We start from the raw sequence: 19,457 nt of genomic DNA on the forward strand, positions 1-19,457 counted from the left end.
CATACCTACTCACAAACTTTAGTCTGAATCAGTAAGAAGTTGCTAACTGTCACAGACACTGGCCTGATACCTTTGCGTGGAACATTGAGGATGTGCATTTTGGGTTAAACGCAGCAACACCTCTGCAAACACCCAACACAATACAGGTGCTGCAAAAAATCCCCTCAGAATAAGGCTCACTTAGGACTCAAAATGGACTCAGCCCCATGTCCCAGCTCCAGGCTTAGGGGCCAACATCAGCCTGCTAAAACAATGCTGGTAAATACAATTCCACTAAGTCTGGTTCTTGTATATTTTCAAAATCCTTCTGTATCATTCAGTGGTTTAATGAATGGCACAGGGATAGGCATAGGTTATGGGTTTTCCAACCTGACGGGGCCATCCCGGTCACTGAGCACAGACCCCTGGATGGGGGGCGGGGAGGTTGTTGACTTCTTATTTAGCTGATCTCTTCTTCCATTGATGCCTTGTGCAAGTTCTTCTTCATTTTGCAAAACCAAAGAATGACAAACCTGTGTTGGTTTGGATGACAAGAACCTCCTCTGTCATCAAGGCCAGTCCCCGGCTGGAGCGGGTGTCAACCATATCATGTAACACCTGTTATGAGCAGGTTAAGCTCCATCCCTAGTAATGTGACCAGTCTTGCCCAAATCCATTCCTTTCTATCCCAAAAGTATAACTCTACCTCTTCTATCTGTTTCAAGAGTTTGTTCTTCCACTACCACAATATTTGAGTGCTTTTTAAATAAAATCTATTGCAAGAATGAAGCTTCTATTGATCTTCATGGGGCCACTCAGAATTCTTCTCTTTGAGATCTAGGCTCAGATGGTGGACATGGCTTTGAGAGGTTACTTTTTTTTTTAATTCAGTCTTTTAATTTCTTGCTTTTTTATATTCTCAAGTGCTGTTCTTCACATCCCTGCAATCCAATCACCAGCATTTTTAATCTGACCTTCTGTTTTAAAGCAAAAACACTAAATACATGTATTTGTAAACAAAGGCAAAATGAAACTCAGAAGCAAAAGCCACTCTCAAGGAGTTTAATGGACAAAAACAAGCAAACTCTTTAATTACATGAAATGGGGCTGGGATTTGAAGTATGCAGGCAATAAAAATTATTTTGTATTCCAAATCCTCTTTTTTCCTTTTTTAATCCTCTTTTTGTAGAAGGCTGGAAAAACACTAGTCATGTTGTTGATGTAGGAGCAAAAGAGCAATGCCAGGAAACACAAGCATCAATTCTGGTAACTATCAGCAAAGGCAAAATTATATTTGTACAGAAATCTGGGAAGGATGTCTATTTAAGTGTCTGTTTAAGACAACTGGGGCACTTCTGCACATTTCCCATACAGGAACTAATGAATTACCTAACTACGTAATCATCTCCAGCCTTTGTGTTGATTAACAAAAATACTAACAAACAACTTAGTGTAAAGTCTAAAAAAGAAAACAGGGGAATATCAGCCTTACGGAAAATAGTTTACTACCAAGGTTATTATTAACATAAATACAAATGTCATTATATCCTTAATTTCCCATAATGAAAGGAGACTGAGCAAACAGCCCAGGTTAACAAGCAAATCCCACATGGGGAAGGTGGGGATCATGGGAGAGTGGGGTAGGTCCCCCGTCTGGAAAAGTGTGAGGATCTCTTGTATTCATCCCATTACAATACGCCCCACCATTTGTGGTTTTCATAGTTTGATATTTTGGCTTAAGCCTCTGGAACATCTGGATGCTCTTGAATGTAGAAATTAAAGGTCGAAGTAGAGGCATAGTAGCCTCGAAACTCTCTGTAATTTTTAGTGGTATCTCAAGCTCCCTCTCATTTAAAAAGAGCGTAATTGCCCCTGGTCATTTCCTCTGACTCTTTTTCTGTTTGTCCTACATATGCAGGTGAATTACCTTCCTTTCACAACTTGGCCAACCTTCCACCCATCCAAACATGCAGACAGGGCACAGCAGACAGGAAAATCTGACCTCCCATTGCTGGATGAGGAAAATATCTCAGAGAGGTTAGGAGACTTGCATGAGACCACAGAAAAAAAGTCAGTATCAGATTTTGGAGGAAAGCTTTGGTGTGCTTTTGGCTGTCGTCTTCACACCATGGGACGATCATTCATTGTCATTTCTGGGACTTACTGCTAACATGGGATCTCGGTGTTTTTAAAATGGTGATACCAAGCAATTAGTGCTTAATAGGTAGGCAACTCGCTACTACTCTTACCATGAGTAAGCCAATAAAGAAGCCCAAATGCCAAATAACAGTGTATATCTGTACAGTTTTTGATCTTCATGGATTATCGTACTACTCAAAATACCTTTGCTCTTCTTTCCTTCTGAGTATGCTTCTGATTGGTCTCAGTTTTTCTCACCTAGTTTTAATTTCTGTTTACAGATAATCTTGCACCTTGCTTAGCTTCATCTGATATTGGCTGCCTTCCTCACTATCAGAATCCAATAAGCTTCAATAAGATCAATCGGAAAGTGACACAAATTAAGACTTCGATATATTCTCAGAGTAAGTTCCCAGTAGTACCTTGACAGAAGTCATCTTCTACATGTCCTGAAGTAACACACAATTCAAACCTGTGTCAAATGTGCTTGGCTTGTTTTTTGTTAGTAGCTAATCAAAATCATACCAGCAAGTCCTCCCAGAAGAAAATAAGGAACAATAGAAAACAATATTCCTTGTTTTTTAATTTTTCTCCGGTTTATTTTTTTGAAATAGTGGGTGCAAAGTGGCACCTATAGCCAAGACTTGGCACAATACTGTGCCTCCACCCATTTATAAACCCCTCTGGCAGTAACCATTTCGGCAGTATCACAAGCTACGTCCAACTTTAACCAAGCCCCGTTTGGGTCATTGCATAATATGGCGAACAGAGAAGTGCTGAAGGCTCTATATAGGCCCAAACCCAAGTGCTCCTGAGGTACGGCAGGTCTGCATTTGTGTATAGCATCCATCTAACTTCTTTGGAGGCATTTAAGATTGCGCTTAATTTAGTATTAATCTAAACAGATTATCCTCAGCTTCAAGCAAACGAAATACATAAGTAGATTGTCAGGATGAGAAAGCAATATTTTAGTGAAATGAATGGATTAAAAAGATAAGACAAAGGTCTGACTACTCAATCAGATATAATCTTGATGGCAGACCTTGAGAAATATAGGTCAATATGTTTAACGTTAGATACTTCAACAGCCCAGAGATTTAAATGTATTTAAAAAATCATAATTCTAAATTTGAGACAGTGATTGGACTTTCAAAATGTTTTCAAGACAACATAAAATAATTATCTCGTTATTTTGCTACCTTCTCTCACTCTGAGCTCTACCATGTTGTCCCCAGTCAAGGTGAAAGGCACTACACGCACAAAGTAAAGAGGTTTTAATTTGCGAACAAGGACAGCCAGCTCTTCTATGTGAGGTCCCTTCTCTTTGGAAGTGGGAATCTCGCAGGTGCCTGAGCTGAGTCCAACAGGGATCATAGCCATAGCTCACAGACCACCACACGAAAGAAAATTAAATTCAACAAGGGTTCATCTTAATAGGCCAGGCAGGGGTTGAATACACTGCTCTGTCATCTGTCTCTCCTTACCAGGCCGTAACCCCCGTGGAGGGTAGGGAGCGAGCGGGGACACAAGCCCTTGAATGGCCCCACATAAATCAGGAGAGCTCAGGGATCAGGGCTGGTGTGAGGGAAATCATCCTTTGATGTGAAAACACGTCCCAGCTGGTCAGGAGCTCTTGTTTATCCTGGGGCAGGGTCTCAGCCAAGGACTGCAGTGCCTGTTCCCCCACACTGCAAAATGCCCCGTCCATCCCCAGTCCAGGAACTCACACAGCAGCAAATTCGGAGAGAGATTTGGAATGGGAAGGTCTGTCAGACCAAAGTCACCATCGCTTGCTGAAAGGGAGATCAACAGGAAAGAAAAGCAAAATTATGCACAGTCCTGGTGAAACTACTAGTTTATAAGCAGGGTAAGCATCAGAGCTGCTCTCAGTTCGTTTTTGTGGTGAAAAGGTTATAATTTAAGCATACTTGACAGGTACATGCAACCAAGCAGAAAACTTATACTCAGTAAATACTTATTTTTAGTCATATAAGAAGCCCCTATCCCTGGAGTACAAAAAGGTTCACCTTACTGTAGGCATTGCATTGCATAAACAGAATGTGTTGGTTTAAACTCTGCTGGAAACACAACGGTGAAGAAAAAGGTTTAAAAATGAAAAAAATCACCAGTTGCCACCAGCAAAAGGGCACAATCCACAGGAAAAAAAAAAAGTATTTCTTGTTCCTTGGAGGCTACTACAAGCTACTTGCAGTAATTAAAAACAACTCTGAAATGTACAGTGTTGACGACTGGGTAAGATGTTGTTTTGCAGCCAGAGGAAGAATTAATTACGCTGCTCTAGATTGTCTTTATTGACTCCTGCTTTTTTTCCTCATTAGTCAAAACGACATCACAAAACAACTATTGGCTTTATTTCAGAATCTGCCTCTTAAAAAAAATACAGTATTACAGAAAGGAAATAAAATTATTGAAGACAAAATGCTACTGAGATTCAGCCCTAAACTGTATGGTCACTTTACAGAGTATCTGTATATGCAGAGGCGAGCAAAATTAATCAAGCACTGTGCTACTTATATATAGATTCAATCCCAGCTAATATTTTTATTTAGATTCCCTAGGTTTGCATGTTAAATACCTGAAATACAAAGATACAGTGACAACTTCAGCCTCACGGTGCCCAGCACAAGATCCTCCAGACCCTTAGCAGTGCTCCCATGTGTTACTCAGGTGACTAGCCTGCTTTCATCCTCTGTCCTCATCGAACACCTACTGAAACGTTTGCAGGACTGAGGGGCCAAGGACATCAGAGGTACCAGGCTGCCATTCCCAAGGCAAAGACTGCCATCTTGGTAAGCCCTTGTAACAGATAAACGCAGTGTACATACTGTCTGAGCTGGGGTGCCATTTGGTCTTCTAAAACACAACACTATACCTAAAACAATTAATTAAGACGGCTGCTACCTAGCTCTGGTAGGTTGGTAACTGTCTATCGCTGCTGAAATTCAAGTTTTGTCCTAGATTTTGCAGGGCAAGTTTTCAACGCAGGCTCTGAGGGGATCCCGCCTAAGCAGGCATCGCACCTGGGCAGCCTTTGGAAAGGCTGCCGTTTCGGAGGGCCACGCTTCCCTCCCATTCTGCCTACTGTGAGGCTCAGAAACACGAAAGCCTTCCTGCAGGCTCTTTGGCTTTCAGACCGTTTGGTCCTGGCAAGCCAGACGCCGAAGTGCCCAGTCCTCCAGCTCAGCTCACCTCACCCGCCCGCGGCGAGAAGCCCGCCCGCAGCACCGCTCCTCCTCAGAGCTCCCGCCTCTGCCAGGGACGGCGCCCTACGGCGCATGCGCGGCAGGCCGTGAGGCGGAGACGGCGCATGCGTCGTACGGACCCCGGCGCCAAAAATGAGACCAAGATGGCGGCGCCCAGGGGGAGGAAGGGACGCTGAGGGTGTGTGAGGCGCAGCAGCGGGCTCCCGCGCGCAGGTAACTGGTCCCCGGGCGGCGGGTGCGAGTGCGAGTGCGGGGCTCGCCTCCTGTCAGCCCAACGGCTCCAACTCATGCCTGCCTCTGCTCCTCCTCACTCTTACCCCCAGGTGGCCGTTGCCTCCGGTGCGTGTAGCCGTGCTCCCCTCCGTGCTTCCCCTCGCCCGCTCTGTTAGCCTGTGCCCCGCAGCAACCCTCCCTAAGTCTCCCGCCTCGCCGTGACTGCCTTCCCGCTCGCTCTTTCCCGCCGAGAGAGCTGTCTGCTCCCCTCCCTGCTTCTCTAGGAGCGGGCCACCCCCACAGGGCTTTTACTAATAAAGTGCGGGGGGAAAAAATGTAGGGAGATTTTTATTTTCTTTTTTTAATTAAAACGTGAGCTGCAGGGAGAAGAAAGGAATTTAACTCCCTGCCTCACTTGCAGGGTGAGTGAAATGTGCTGGCCCTTACCAAGCAATTTTCAGTACTTTAATTTAGTAAAGGTCTCCTCTCCTGTGTGTTTATTGCATCTTTCCAAAGCAGGGTCTCAACCTTTGTTCCTCCATCAGTCCAGCCGCTTCCTCCCTTCTTGGCACACCTTGCAGAGTTGGACAGTTTTGGCTTGTAACGTGCTCCTTCGAAGACCTGCACAGCACTGGGCTGGGATGCCCATAACTGGGGCGGGGATAGGCACCCTTCTTGTTCTAGTCTCATGCACACAAGCCTGGAAAGGCAAAACCACTTAGGGCCGCATCTCTTGCATGTGCTACATGTCCTTGCTTGGCCCAACCTGTGACTTGCTGATCATTGCATCTTGTGCATGAGGGGGTCTGGGAGCAGGAAAGAGACTGCAGATCTCTTTGTCATCCTGGAATTCTATGTGTTTAAATGAGCTTTGCTCTAACGCTGTGTGACCCAGGCTGCGGCCCCTTTCCCACTCTCATACACTGCTCTGACCCTTGCTTGCATCATCTGTAGGGTCTGAGGTCACCCAAATGTGCCCTGGCAGGCGTGACATTGGCAGGCGCGCTTCTCTTGAGCTGTGCACAGGTGCGGGGTCTAGCTTGTGTCTTTCTGTCTTCCACGAAGGATTCATGTTTTAAAAAAAATATATATGTAGTAAATCAGTAATGCTGAAAGTGGCCTACCATAAGAAAGGGAAGTGCTCCTTTCTGTTGTAAAATAAATTGAAATAACAGAAATAAGTAATAAGCAAAGAATTCATGAAATAAGTAAAACAGTGAAGTACTGAAATGTTCTTGCTAGTTTTGAGCTGAATGAAGAAGTGTAAAATTATGGAGGGGGAGAAATTAAGTGTTTCCTGAATAACTCGTGTGCACTTGCACTTGGAATGCTGACTTCAGTCCTGGATTTGCTATTAGTAGAAATATGAGAGATTTTAGAGATTAGCAACAAAAAATTCAAGGCACTGGCATGATTTATGTAAATGAAAAATGTTTGAAAGCCTGTTTGATAAGTAACGGAGAAAAGGTGCAATTCTTTAGTTATGTAATGGTACAGGCAATGAGGGCTTGTCTATGCATACGTGGTGAATGTTAATGAAGTATATCTCCCACTAGATATACTGGGGACCTAATTTAGGTGGTATAGCAATTATTTCTACTGATAATGTTGCTGTCATACGGGAAATAAATTAAAAACCCTGTTTCTTATACAGAGTTTCTCTACACAGAGATTTTACTGATGTAACTCTGCAAGAAAAATTATGAACTGACTGAAATAGCTAGCTTGGTACAGCAGTCAAGTGTATAGGCCAGAATTTGAAAAAAAAAAACAAACCCACAACCATAGAGGATAGGAAATATTGATATAAATAAATAAGATTTTTAAAGAAGGAATTAAGGGTGAAGATGAGGAATAAATCTTCTCAGCATAGGGGTTTTTTTAATGCCTTATTTCCTACTGTAGGAAGTAAAATTGGTAGATATCCTTTTGAGACCGATCCTGAACTTGCGGACTGTTTGATCTTTCTCACATCTGAGTAGTTTTATTTTAGAAGACACACTCTCGAGCATATGAGGAGTTCTTTTAACTGGATTTTTAGGTGAAAGCAAACTGGATTGCTTTACTTTCTTGACTTGTTAAATTATATCTTGTCTGAACAGTGTAAGTTTCTCAGGTAGTTCTTGCAGAAAACTATACTGAGGAGGAAGCCCTTAGCAAAATACTCAATTTAGAGTATCCAGTTGAAATCTACTAATTATAGTCATCCTCCCTTATCTCTTTTCAGTGATGACAAATTCAGTAGTTTTACAGGATAATTTCATCCAACTTCCTCTTCTCCCTATTTTCATTCTAAATTGTTACTAACAGCCTGTTAGCCATCTTTTTCTGTTCAGTCAGCTGAGTTTCTTAAACCTTCGGTTGACCAATCCTGCTTTTATGGGAGATTGAATGCAAGAATTGTACCTTATTAGAGAAGAAATCTAACAGAACAGTTTTGTTCCATGCAAGGGCCGCAGTTAGTTCTCTTGGCTAAAAAGTAAATGCTTTTATAATTCAAACACATGGGAATAAAATCAAGTACCATGGAAAACAGCCAAGTAATCTAAATCAAGCTAAAATATAGCTTTCATAGCTACCAAATTTCTGTATAATCATAATAACCACTGAATTCCTTTTATATATTGTAGACTGAAATACATATTTTTGTATTTTTCAGATATCATAACCTTAAGAATGCAGTTGGTTTGTCAGAGAGTTGGCACTTGTTCCTCATGTTTGAAGAGACAACTAAATGGCTTCCTGGGATTAATTAAATGGCAGAGAAGACTGGTTCCTGCTTGTGTCAGGACTATTTACAGTGAGACGGGGAAATGGGAAAAAAGCTATGGGTTGGAGACAAGAAAAAGAGTTGAAAATTGGTGGCTCCCAAGAATAAAGGATCATTTCTGCAAAATTTCAGAAACGGATGTAAGCATTATGAGAAATTTGGAAATTACATGTTTGATATTTTTGTTTTCTCAGAATGAAATTAATTGAAAATTACTTAGTACAGTTGGCTTATAATGGTTGAGATGTATATTACATTCCAGGGGAAAATACTTTTATATGACAGCAGATTATTAAAAACAGTTGATGAAATAGGTGGAAAAATAATAATTAAAAAACCTTGAGGAAAAACACAGCAAAGTATGAGCTTGTAAATTTAGGAAGTGTTTAAGTAATTAATTCTTTCTTTGTATATTATACCACATTTAGGAATTAATTATTTAAAGTATTAAAAGAAACATCTACATTCGTAACTTTTGTAAACAGTTAATTTTTTAAAGATCTTGTTCCCAATGGTTATGACAAATCTATTACGCTACACACTGTGACTCATTAAAATCTGTGTTAAGGGAAGATGATTTTTTAAGAATATTTTCTGGTTTACAGTCTCTTAGAAATAATGAATGACTTGCAGGAAAAAAAAGTTTTCCCATGTAATAAAAGATCTTGAAAACAATTGTAATCTTGGTCTCTGACTCTTTTTGCCTTCACAATCATGCTCAGTCACATAGGTATCAAAACATTTTTGTGCCCCTTCATGTTTGTTTGTTCTTCTATCGTAAAATGTGCCCCCTCTCCAACAAAAAATTGATTCTGTCAAAGTGTCGAGAGAAAAGGGGCTTGATTTTTCTGAGGAAGAAAACTGAGGTGAAAATTGTGTGTATGCATACATGTAGCAGGGAAAGCATTAATTTAGGCTTGTGTCTTTAGTATCTGACAATACATGTATACATAGGTCTCATATATATCATACATATGCTAAGTTCTAAATTGTATTTTTAATTATGTTTTTGTTTTATCCTCAGAGTTGAAGTAAATTTAGTAACATCTCATATTAAGAGGCAAATAGTGTATAGTGCTGCAATGAAGTATTCAGATTATTTCTAATTTTGCTATTATCGGACAAAAGCCATAAAGAAGTAATATTTAATAAATATGAATAGAGTTTGGTTCAGAATAGTAAAAGCTACCCTTTTTTTTTTTTTCTTTATTAACATAAGAAAAATAATGTAGGAACTTATCAAGCATGTATCAGTGATAAATTCAGTGGTAATCAAGATGTATTAGGAATCATTTATGGGAGAGATATAATGTTTGATTTCTCTGTAACTTTTGTCAATTTACTCAAACCTAACTAAATGGAATTTTTACTTTCTTTTGACTATGCAAGATACTGCTTGTAAGATGTCTTTGGATCTGAGCATACGTAGTGGAACTGAACAGTTTCCCTTCAGTGGATGTTCATGCAATTGCAAATGATTGAGTTAGTCACTCAGTGAGTTACTGCAGTTCCTCTGACAAAAAGCAACTGGCCCCGAGTGAGCTGCATGTTTGTTGTAAATACGAAGTAAAACACTTATTTAATCTGTCATGTTTTCATTTTTTGGTGGGACAGATTAGGAATGCATAGATAATCAGTGACAGATGCTATGGTAGGGAATGGTGATTTGTTAAGCTGCAGTTATGTTATTATATCTTCTGTTGAGTAAAAGTTGATTACAATTTTTAAGTGTGATTTAAGTATCAATATAAATTGATGAGATGGTGGCAAAGTCTGGTAAAACATCTCCATTTACAGCCCCAGAGAATTTGATCCTAGGAACTTTGTCAGTGCTCACTTGGATCAGTTCCAGCAGAACCTTGTGTCTTTTCAAGGCACTTTGTAGTTTATAATGTGTGCATGTATTTATTCAAGTGAAATGCTAACTCATGTAGTTATAACTTTCTAAAAATTTCTTTCTAGAAATCAAGACCAAAATTTTATGTGCTTTCTATGTTCCCATATCCTTCTGGAAAGCTTCACATGGGCCATGTTCGTGTCTACACCATCAGTGATGCAGTAGCTCGGTTCCAGAAAATGAGAGGGATGCAGGTAAGAAAAGATCAGCAGTAGGACTAGGAGCTTTTTTGATGTTTTAATATCACAATTTGTCAGAAAATTAGTATTTTCCAAAATCCATGAAGGTGAAGGCTTAGTTGGAATATATGCTACAAATGCATAGATAATGACTGGTGGACCTTTGAATATTGAAATTTGAGACTTCTTTAAAACAGGTGGTGTTCAGAACTCACAGTTGATAACAAATCATTAGACACTATCTCAAATGATACAGCTGATGCTGTATCAGCTACCTGAATCTATTGATATGCGGCACAGTGTCAATGAGATGTGTGGGCCACGCCATTTCTATGAGAGGAGACAGAAGACCCTACTGCCATCTAGGTGGGACCATAGGGGAGAAAAAAGTGTAGCTGGCAAGAGAAAACTGAGACACCACAGAAATCAACTCCTTTCACCTCTTCTGCTCCTGACAAAAGGCTGATGTCCTTTGTTGGACTTGGAGGGGACATCCTGCTCCTCCGTGCCAGCTTGGAGGGAAACCTGTTCTCATGACTGCTCTAAGTCAAATGAACGGGGTCCCGTCACACATCATGTCACCTGGGTCTAACTGTAGAAGTTTCTGTTCCATAGTGGCTGACCCCTTGACTTGCATATTTCAGCGTTGCTCATGCGTATGAAACGCTGTCTTCTGAGGGTGCAATCCTACGAAGTAGGCTAAAGACTAACTACTTGCCACATCTGCAAGGAGAAATCACGCTTTCTGTTCTACGTTCCTTTGTTTCCCAGTCCGCCCCATACCTGCCGTCATTTCTCCCTCGCTCCCTTCTCTCTCTCCAGTAGGTAGAAAGTGTAGCTGAGAGCCTAGTCCCCGCAGTCTGCAGGTGGGATCCTAATTGGTGTTCTGCAGTAAAGACTGGCAGGTAAAATTTGAAGGATGTGAGGCAGGTGTGGCAGAATTGTGGCTGGAGTGACAACCATATTAAGGGGGAAGAAGACATTTGGTAGGGGGAAAATGTTGAGAATCTGGGAAACAGTAGGAATGAGGAATATGGAAAGAGAATACCCAATTTTGGGGTAGGGAACAAAAGGAAAGAAATAGCCGTAGGCAAGAATCTAGGATGAGACTCGGAAAGAAATGCTCTCTAATGTACAAGAGAGAAGGAGCGGTTCAAGTATATAGGAATCAGACCCTCAAAAGAGTACAAAGAAGATGAAATGGAGAAATAAATGTTAGTTGCTGGTTGTGGTACTAAGTGCAAGTTCCTTGCTACAAGTGCTGCAGAAGTGTAATGTTTCCTGGATTTATCACCATCCATGAGACTCTTAAAAGGTATTGTCACTGAATTATTCAGTGTGCTGCCTTTCCAAATACTATGTATTTTATGCCAATGATGAACATCCCATGCACTGAATATGTGCTGTTGCTTTACAGAAATGCATTCTCATGCTTTTAAAATTACAGGAAAAAGAAATAACTACCTTAGACTTTAAATGAGAAAAAAAAACCCCAATGTCTATTGTAATACTAATCTTTGCTAAATCCTCTGAATGACCAGAACTTCAATCTCATTAAAAAAATTGAGCCAACTGTGCTCTTGAAGGATCTTCTGATTCTTGCTTGATATTAAGACCACTGGAGATGTTATTTCAGGACATAGATCATCTGTCATCAATAACAGTGGAGATATCCACTAAATTTCTGTTCAGAGAGATGAAAACATGCTTCCTCTTCTACTAGCTAGGATAAAGTGAAAATAATTGTCTACATCCAGTATGATGCTGTAGGTGTTACCTTTTGAACACAAGGGAAGTAAGCATCTTTAGTAGAAACTAAAGTGAAACTAACTTCATTTGGAGAAAATGAAAAGATAATGTAGTTGCAATGAAATACAAGAGCCACTATGAAAGCAAGTTTTTATTTCCACTATTGCCTGTTTTTTCCAGAAAAGTTTTGAAAGTGTTTTGAAGTTTTTAAATCTTGCATTTCAGCTTATTTTTACATTTCATGTAAAAATGACTTTGAAGGGTATTAGATTGCCTGTAGAACATGCTGAATTTCTATAAATAAGTATATCTTCTCTTGTGTTAACCAGTTTGAACATCTATTTATGACTAAAGGTGGGCAGCCAAAGAATTTAACCTTCATGTATGATTAAGAGACATAAAGGATCTCTCAAATGATTTTTTGAGTATTGCAGACTAAGAGCTGTTGTGTTATTGATGTACGTTAACTTGCTGGAACTTATATTTACCTTAAAAAACCTTTTTTTTTATTAGCCATGCTAATTTCTCCATCACTTAGAACTAAAGTCTTTATAATTTATTTTCTCCTTGCAATTAATTTATCAGCCTCTAGATGTTTTCTCTGGGCATTGTCACAGTTGTCCAATCTGTTAAAGATTTATTTATTGTGATGGTTATAGGCTATGACATGGTTATGTCTTATCATACATAAAATTTGATATAACCCAGAAAAATGTTTTTCCCCGTATTCAGGGAATGACTGGCATTCTTCAGTAAATAAAAAGAAAGAATGCTTTAGAAACAAAAAATATTAGTATGCATAATTTTGAAGTTATTCTATTGTTTTTTTAATTTTTTTTTTCTTTCTGGAACATGTTTGAAAGTTCAGGGACTGCTAATTTTTCCCAAGTCAAAATTCTAAGTAGAAATTAATGCATTTCAGGTATTCAAGGCAAGTTTAGGGTAAGATTTTTGAGTAGTAATTGCTTCCATCATTTCCAAACTAACAAAAAGGAAGAGTCATTGAAAATAATCTTAGGAACTATATCTCTACATATAGATGTAGAACTGACCTTGGTTAGCAAGTCATAAAACTATGCTAGAAGCAATATAGGTAGGTTGAAAGTGTTTGTAAGGCAACAAGGAACGATGGCCTGTTACCACGAAAAACACAGGCAAAAACATTCAGACTTACAGTTCCCAGGGAAAACATCAGACTACAATGTATCTTTGTTGTCTAATAAACAGTGAGGGGAAAAACATCAGGGAAAATATATATGGTGTGTACATAGTTGACTAGTATATATGGTTGAGTAAGAGAGTAACGTATGTTGAATAAGGTGGAGGTATTTTTCTTAGAGAATGCCTTCATGAGCAAATAGTAGATTAGTTTCATACTGATTTAATCTGAACAGGCAAGAATTGTCTTATTTGTTATAATACTTAGTAAGGATAAGCTTGAATACCTTTACAAAGGGATTAGAGCTTCTTTAGTAAATTGGAACCATTATTTGGAATGCATTCATGTAATTTCTTCATATTGGAGGTAGTTTGAAATCTTAACTGGGAAAGTGTTAAATCATTTGGATGCTGGTTTTTTGTTTTTCTGAAATGGAACATTAGTATTTCATTTTTCTAGCTGGATAGGATCTGATTTTATTTCAATTAAAATATTCTAGAGAGGTAATACACACTGAAATCTACTGATACTTGCCAGAAACCTGTACTTCACCAGCATTCTAAGTGGGAAAATATATATTTGTTGCTCTTTTTTTTTTCCCCCTTGTTTTTTGGAAGAAATACTGCTTCAACATAAAGCCGTAGATGATATTGGTGACTAATGACACTGAAAATGGGCAATCAAACAGATTACTTAATGAGCAGCAGCCTTTTCTGTAATAGGTGACTGGCTGGTCATTTATTAAATGGTGTGCAGGGGTGGGATTTAATGCAAGTGTAACATCACAATAGGCAGTCACTTTTTCAATGTACCAATGAGTGATAAGCTTCACAGAGTTTTCAGTAGGAGGTGTGTGAATGTGTGTATCACAGTACAGAGGTAATCACCAGAGTTGCGTCGATACGAGGCCAGCATATTGATTGTGCCGATGGGTAATGAAGTCCCATTTGTTTTACCTGAAGATCTGACCAGTGAAGCATTGTCTTCTTCCAACACTCCTCAAGTACCTGTAGGCAGTGCATGGGAAACAAGCAAACTCTGTCATGACTTGGGTTAGGTTGCTGGGTAGATGATTTGTAGAGTACATCTGTTGTTAGATAAGTTGTTTACATTCTAATTACTGAAGATGAAGTTTGAAGTCTTTGCGTGGGAACTGTAAACCATATAGATTGCTTAGCACGAATGCAGTGAGCTAGTCTCTTTCGAAAATGTGTTAAGGATAACATTTTTCTTGAAATGCAATTAAAACAATTTTTGTGTATGGAGAGTTATAGTCACAGATCTTATTACAAACATATTTATTTTAAAATGCTATGAAAAAGTAATTTATACATTTTAAATTACAATTTTGTATGTATTGGTAAACCAATCTAGAACTAAACTATGAAGTTTCTGGTTGTGTTTTCTCCGTAAATTTACATACATGTTGTGAATTCAAATGTACAAGTTTTGTAAGAAGTTAAGAGATTTCCTATTCATTATTCAAGAGTGCCATGTACAAATTATAGAGCTATTCATGGTGATTTTCACTATGGCAGATTTCCAGTCTGCTGCTGCTTGGGGAAAAAGTATTTACCATTGCTTTATCATACTATCATTATCATGTCTTTGATAAATTCCAAAGTGGATAATTTGTGCCTCTCAGAGGACTGAGAATAATTCCCTTGGCAATCAGTAAACAGAGAATGATTCAATTCAATAGTTCATGTGATATCTTTTTATTAAAATTTTGAATTGTAATTGATACCACAGCGAGGCTGTCATATACAAGTTGTGCAGTAATGAGAGTGATCATTGGACAATTCAGGGTGAAATTCTTGTACACTAGGATCAGATTTCTTAATTTATACTTAAACTGTTCCTGATAGATGGGATTGGAATATTGTTAGTGATATTTCCACGATATCCCAAAATGACTTAAAGAGCGTTTTTATTTTATCCAGAATGTCTTTTTTGAAATTGGATGTATTTTCATTAATTGTTTTCCCTTTCAGCAGTGAATCTTAATACTCTTGAAATTGCAGAAGTGAATGGTATTGAAGACAGGCAAGTTTAATTAAAACTTTATAATGAATTCATCAATAGGATGAATTATTTCAATACAGTTCCATTTTCCAATCACCATTAGCTGCTATTCTCCACCATTTTTTTGTGTGAGGCTGTTGTGTCTTTTTGCCAGGTTGTTTTCTGTGGTATAAACTAAGTGGAAAGTATTAAAAGTATCCTATGTGAATTGAATGTTATTTAAATTTAGTTTTCCAGTAGCAAGTACTGAAAGTGTTAATTAGCTCACTCTGTTTCATTTTGAAAGAAAGAGGGAGAAAACAAGGTATTATTTTAAATGCAATTATGTTATACAAGAATGTGTGAGATTAAGGAGGTGACACCTTTGTTTTCTAAATTTTTGTAGTAGTGTGTGAATGTAGAATAATTTCTTATATTTTATATCTTGTGAGAACAAGAAATAAATGAGAGCATTTTATAAGCAGAGTTATGTTTTGATAGAAATCTGTGTGGGTTGATTATTTTTTAATTTGAAAGTGCCTTATCAGAATGCAAATATGCAGCATTCTGTTGCAGAGAATCATTGAAATAGTCCTTGCTAGAATGTACACACTAGTCAAAAATTCATTATTTTAATCTGTTTCCAGGTGTGCCTTGCCTGCTTGGGGTTTTTTTTGTGTGGTGGTGGTGGTAATTTTTAGCTGTTGCGTAACGGTGTTTATTACCTAGTACACTTAAAAGACAATCTAGGCTGCATTCAGGTGGAGGTCTTGTATTTAAAATGTGTTGTATCTGTAATCTGTCGATTTACAAATCAGATTTTCAGCATGTTCAGCCTAATTGTAGGTGGCCAGTGGAAGGAGCAGCCATTCTCTCCTTTCCCCTCTCCAACCGCGTGTCCGTACTGTCTCACTTCTGTGTGGTTGCACAGTTGTGAGATCAAGTGCAAGGAGGATGACAGAAAGTTGCTGCTGGAGCCAGGGGTGTTTTCTGGCAGCTGGAACTCGTGACCACGGATCACCTATTTTGTCAGCCTTTTTTGGTTAGTTGACGTCGAGTCTGTCATGGGGTTATAACTACAGACAGGAATGTAGACTTTGCTGTATTGATTCAAATCACTAATCTGTCAGCAAACCTCTTTGTTTTCATTTTTGTTCTCTTATCACACATTCTCTGAAATAAATATATTTATTTACAGGCATTTTTGACACTGATTCTGCTGTCTTTCTTAAAATTTGGAATGCATCTATCTGGATATAAGAAAGATACATCAGCTCCCTGGTCATAGTTTTGAGACATACTGAGCACATCAGGAGAGCAAACAAGTTCTTTGTTTCCTTACAAACATTAAGGAAAATTCACTGAATCGTCTGTCCTAGTTATGTTGACGGAGGCAGAGAACTGAGTGTTATGAGATTATTGTCAGCTTTGTGTTATATAGTACCTGCTGATCTCGCCTACTAATGTCAGTGTGATGGGCTGATTGTTAACGGCAGTGAATAGATGAAAATCCTCTGAAAGGAAGGGCTGAGATCTCAGAAATAAATTAATGGAGTTACTGTGTCTTCCTCTGCTTCGTCCCACAGTCACATTAAGAGCTCTAGCCATGGTTAACGACAGATTTTTGACCATGCTGTGAAATGATTCTTACAGTGATGCTTCGAGCTAATATGGAGTCAGAGTCTTTGGGATCTAAAATGTTTCAAGATGCCACTGTTTTCCTTTTTAACAATCTGCCCCTGAAAAGACCGCTCAGTGTGGTAGTTACCCAGCACTTTGTTCCCCACACACTAATAAATCACTTCCTTGCAACTTCATGTTCCTGTGCAAAACGTAGTATGTGGAGTGGTAGAAAAAGCCAGTCTTTCATAGTTGATCCTGCCAGATCATGTGAATTTCTGAGGATCTTAAGCCCTCTGTGTTCAAGACTAACCTAGTAGTTTCAACCAGGAAGAGTTTACCTGTCTACTTCATTGTGAAGACCAGAAACACACAGCTGCCATTGGAGATAGTACTGGCTTCTGATGTCTTAAAATGACTAAAACTATAGCCTGCCTTCTTTTACCAGGTATAGACATCCTCAGACCTATGCAAGCCTCCTCTCTCTACAAGATATGTTCATTATTTGTTTTGCTTTCTCCTTGTGGCTTAGAGAAAATACTGTCTGTACGGAGAAGCAGTGCTTGGAAGAACGGTCACTCTAGTGAGCAGAATTGATCCCTTAGTGGCATAAGGTTTAGAGACTGCTGTCAGAAGCAATCAAGTCAGCATTCAAGAAAGTGGATGACTTTTTTTCCATTTCTTCTGCTCGTCTGTAATGCTGGAGGGAGCAGCCATGTTTTCTGCTAGCCTATGGCCAACCCATCAAGGAGCTACAAGGAATACCCTTTGGTCTTAAAAATTGCTTTCTTCCTATTTTTGCTTTGTCTTGAACAGTTGAACTGTTCATTTATTCTTTGTGCCAACTTTTGACATGTTAGTATTATATTTTCTTCTCCCCTTCCATGTCTCTTGAGATTTTTGATGCTTTTCAAAACTATATAGTTAATCTCAGCCTTGTGTTTTATGTTGGCTAAATAGAGTTAAGATGTAATGCCAAGTGCTGTGTGGAGACCATGGCATTTTAACTGTAGATACGTAGCATACATTCCAGACAGAAGCAGCTGACCTATCGTTTAGACAAATGCATTTCACAAACCTTTCAAATCCATTCACGGTAGAGAAGTAAAAGAGACAATAAACTTGAAATAATTTTCTAAACCACTGTGCGTGTTACATTCATCTCTATAGCAACTACATAAATAGATCTATCCTGGAGATTAATTTGAGGATATTTTTAATGTCTCTTTAAATTCAGGTTTCTGATTGAAACTTGAATTAGAGTATTTCTTCAGCCCTTTAACTTGAGGAATGCTATTGGTTGTTAAATTGAACTGTCTTTTGAATGTGATAAGTGAATACACTGTATGATATTTTTAATATACATGCTAGAATTGGGAAGATCTGCGTGAGCAGATAACTCCTGCTAGGGCTGATGGTACAGTGATAAAATGTCTGCACATTAGCTGTCTGGAGCATCAGTCAGTCCTTCTGGGGAGCCTGTAGTCAGTACTGAAGCAGCTTTTCCCACATCCTTTTGCTCATGAGTGTGAGGAATGAGATTGCACCTTGCTTTTGGCTGCCTATCTATATCCAGGAGATCTTCAGAAGCCAAATTTTACAAAAATTAATCAAGAGTAGTTTTTTAAATCTCACTTAACGTGCATCAGCTTGTAGTAAAATAAGGCGTTTGTAGGGATGCAAATGTAGGGCATTTGTCTAAACAAACGGGGTTTAAATAAGAGAAAATATGTATTAGACATTAAAAAAAAATCTGGTTTATTTCTGTGCAGAGACATGCAGTGAGCAACAGTAGTGGTCAAAAAGAGGTGAGCTGCAGAAACTAATATTTTAGTGTGTCCTTAAAGAATTCTATTGAGATTTGTAGTTTATGTAAAGTTTACCTTTCTTTTTTCTCTTTGATACCAATAGTTTTGATTACTGGTGGGGGGAGGGAGAGGAGAAAGGCTGGGGAGAGATGTGCTTCAGTGGGTCCTTGACAAGTGGTTTAGGCTCCAAATGAGATTTTCCATGTAACGCTTATAATGTGAGGAAGCAGGGAGTTAGGAAATCTGATTCTTATATTTTCTGACACTCTGATACAAGGAACAATAATCTGTCTGATTATAGGGAAAATTGTAACACAGCATAGCATTCCATTTTCTATTAGATTTATACATAAAAAATGTGCTGTGCATGGACCCTTACTGTACTGGCTTGAATCACAGTTGATCACAGGTTAATACCTTTGGTTTTGTTGCTGCACCAGCAGAGTAATGATATACAGCAGGTTTAGTTTTAGCTCAGTATTGAAAACAAGAATGCTGAGGAGTCACATCTGTTGAATTCTGTTGCTTTTACACTGCGTTGGTGCCTAGGGCACCTTTATAAACACGTCTATAAAATATTTTTTATGAAAGAACACATTGAAGTCAGAGGATTGGAAGGCTGTGGCAAAGAAGAATAAAAATAATTCAAACCAGTGACAAAAGTATCTCTTATGCTTTGGAAACAAACAGATTTTTCACATGGAGATAGCTTATGA

At 38.7% G+C, this 19,457-nt stretch overlaps 1 protein-coding gene across 3 annotated transcripts in view; it reads left to right on the forward strand.

The window, feature by feature from the left end:
* Positions 1-5,433: 5,433 nt before the first annotated feature.
* The window catches only part of LARS2 (leucyl-tRNA synthetase 2, mitochondrial), a 92,956-nt gene continuing 78,932 nt past the window's right edge, over positions 5,434-19,457 (forward strand). For all 3 annotated transcript variants that reach the window (XM_072853788.1, XM_072853789.1, XM_072853790.1), the window contains exons 1-3: positions 5,434-5,555; positions 8,215-8,465; positions 10,288-10,416. In XM_072853788.1, coding sequence (XP_072709889.1) covers positions 8,232-8,465; positions 10,288-10,416 — 363 coding nt within the window. In that variant the 5' untranslated portion in view covers positions 5,434-5,555; positions 8,215-8,231. The remainder of the gene's footprint in view (positions 5,556-8,214; positions 8,466-10,287; positions 10,417-19,457) is intronic.

This window comes from Ciconia boyciana, chromosome 2 (assembly GCF_034638445.1).
Source record: "Ciconia boyciana chromosome 2, ASM3463844v1, whole genome shotgun sequence".
In the NCBI taxonomy this organism is placed as follows: Eukaryota; Metazoa; Chordata; class Aves; order Ciconiiformes; family Ciconiidae; genus Ciconia; species Ciconia boyciana.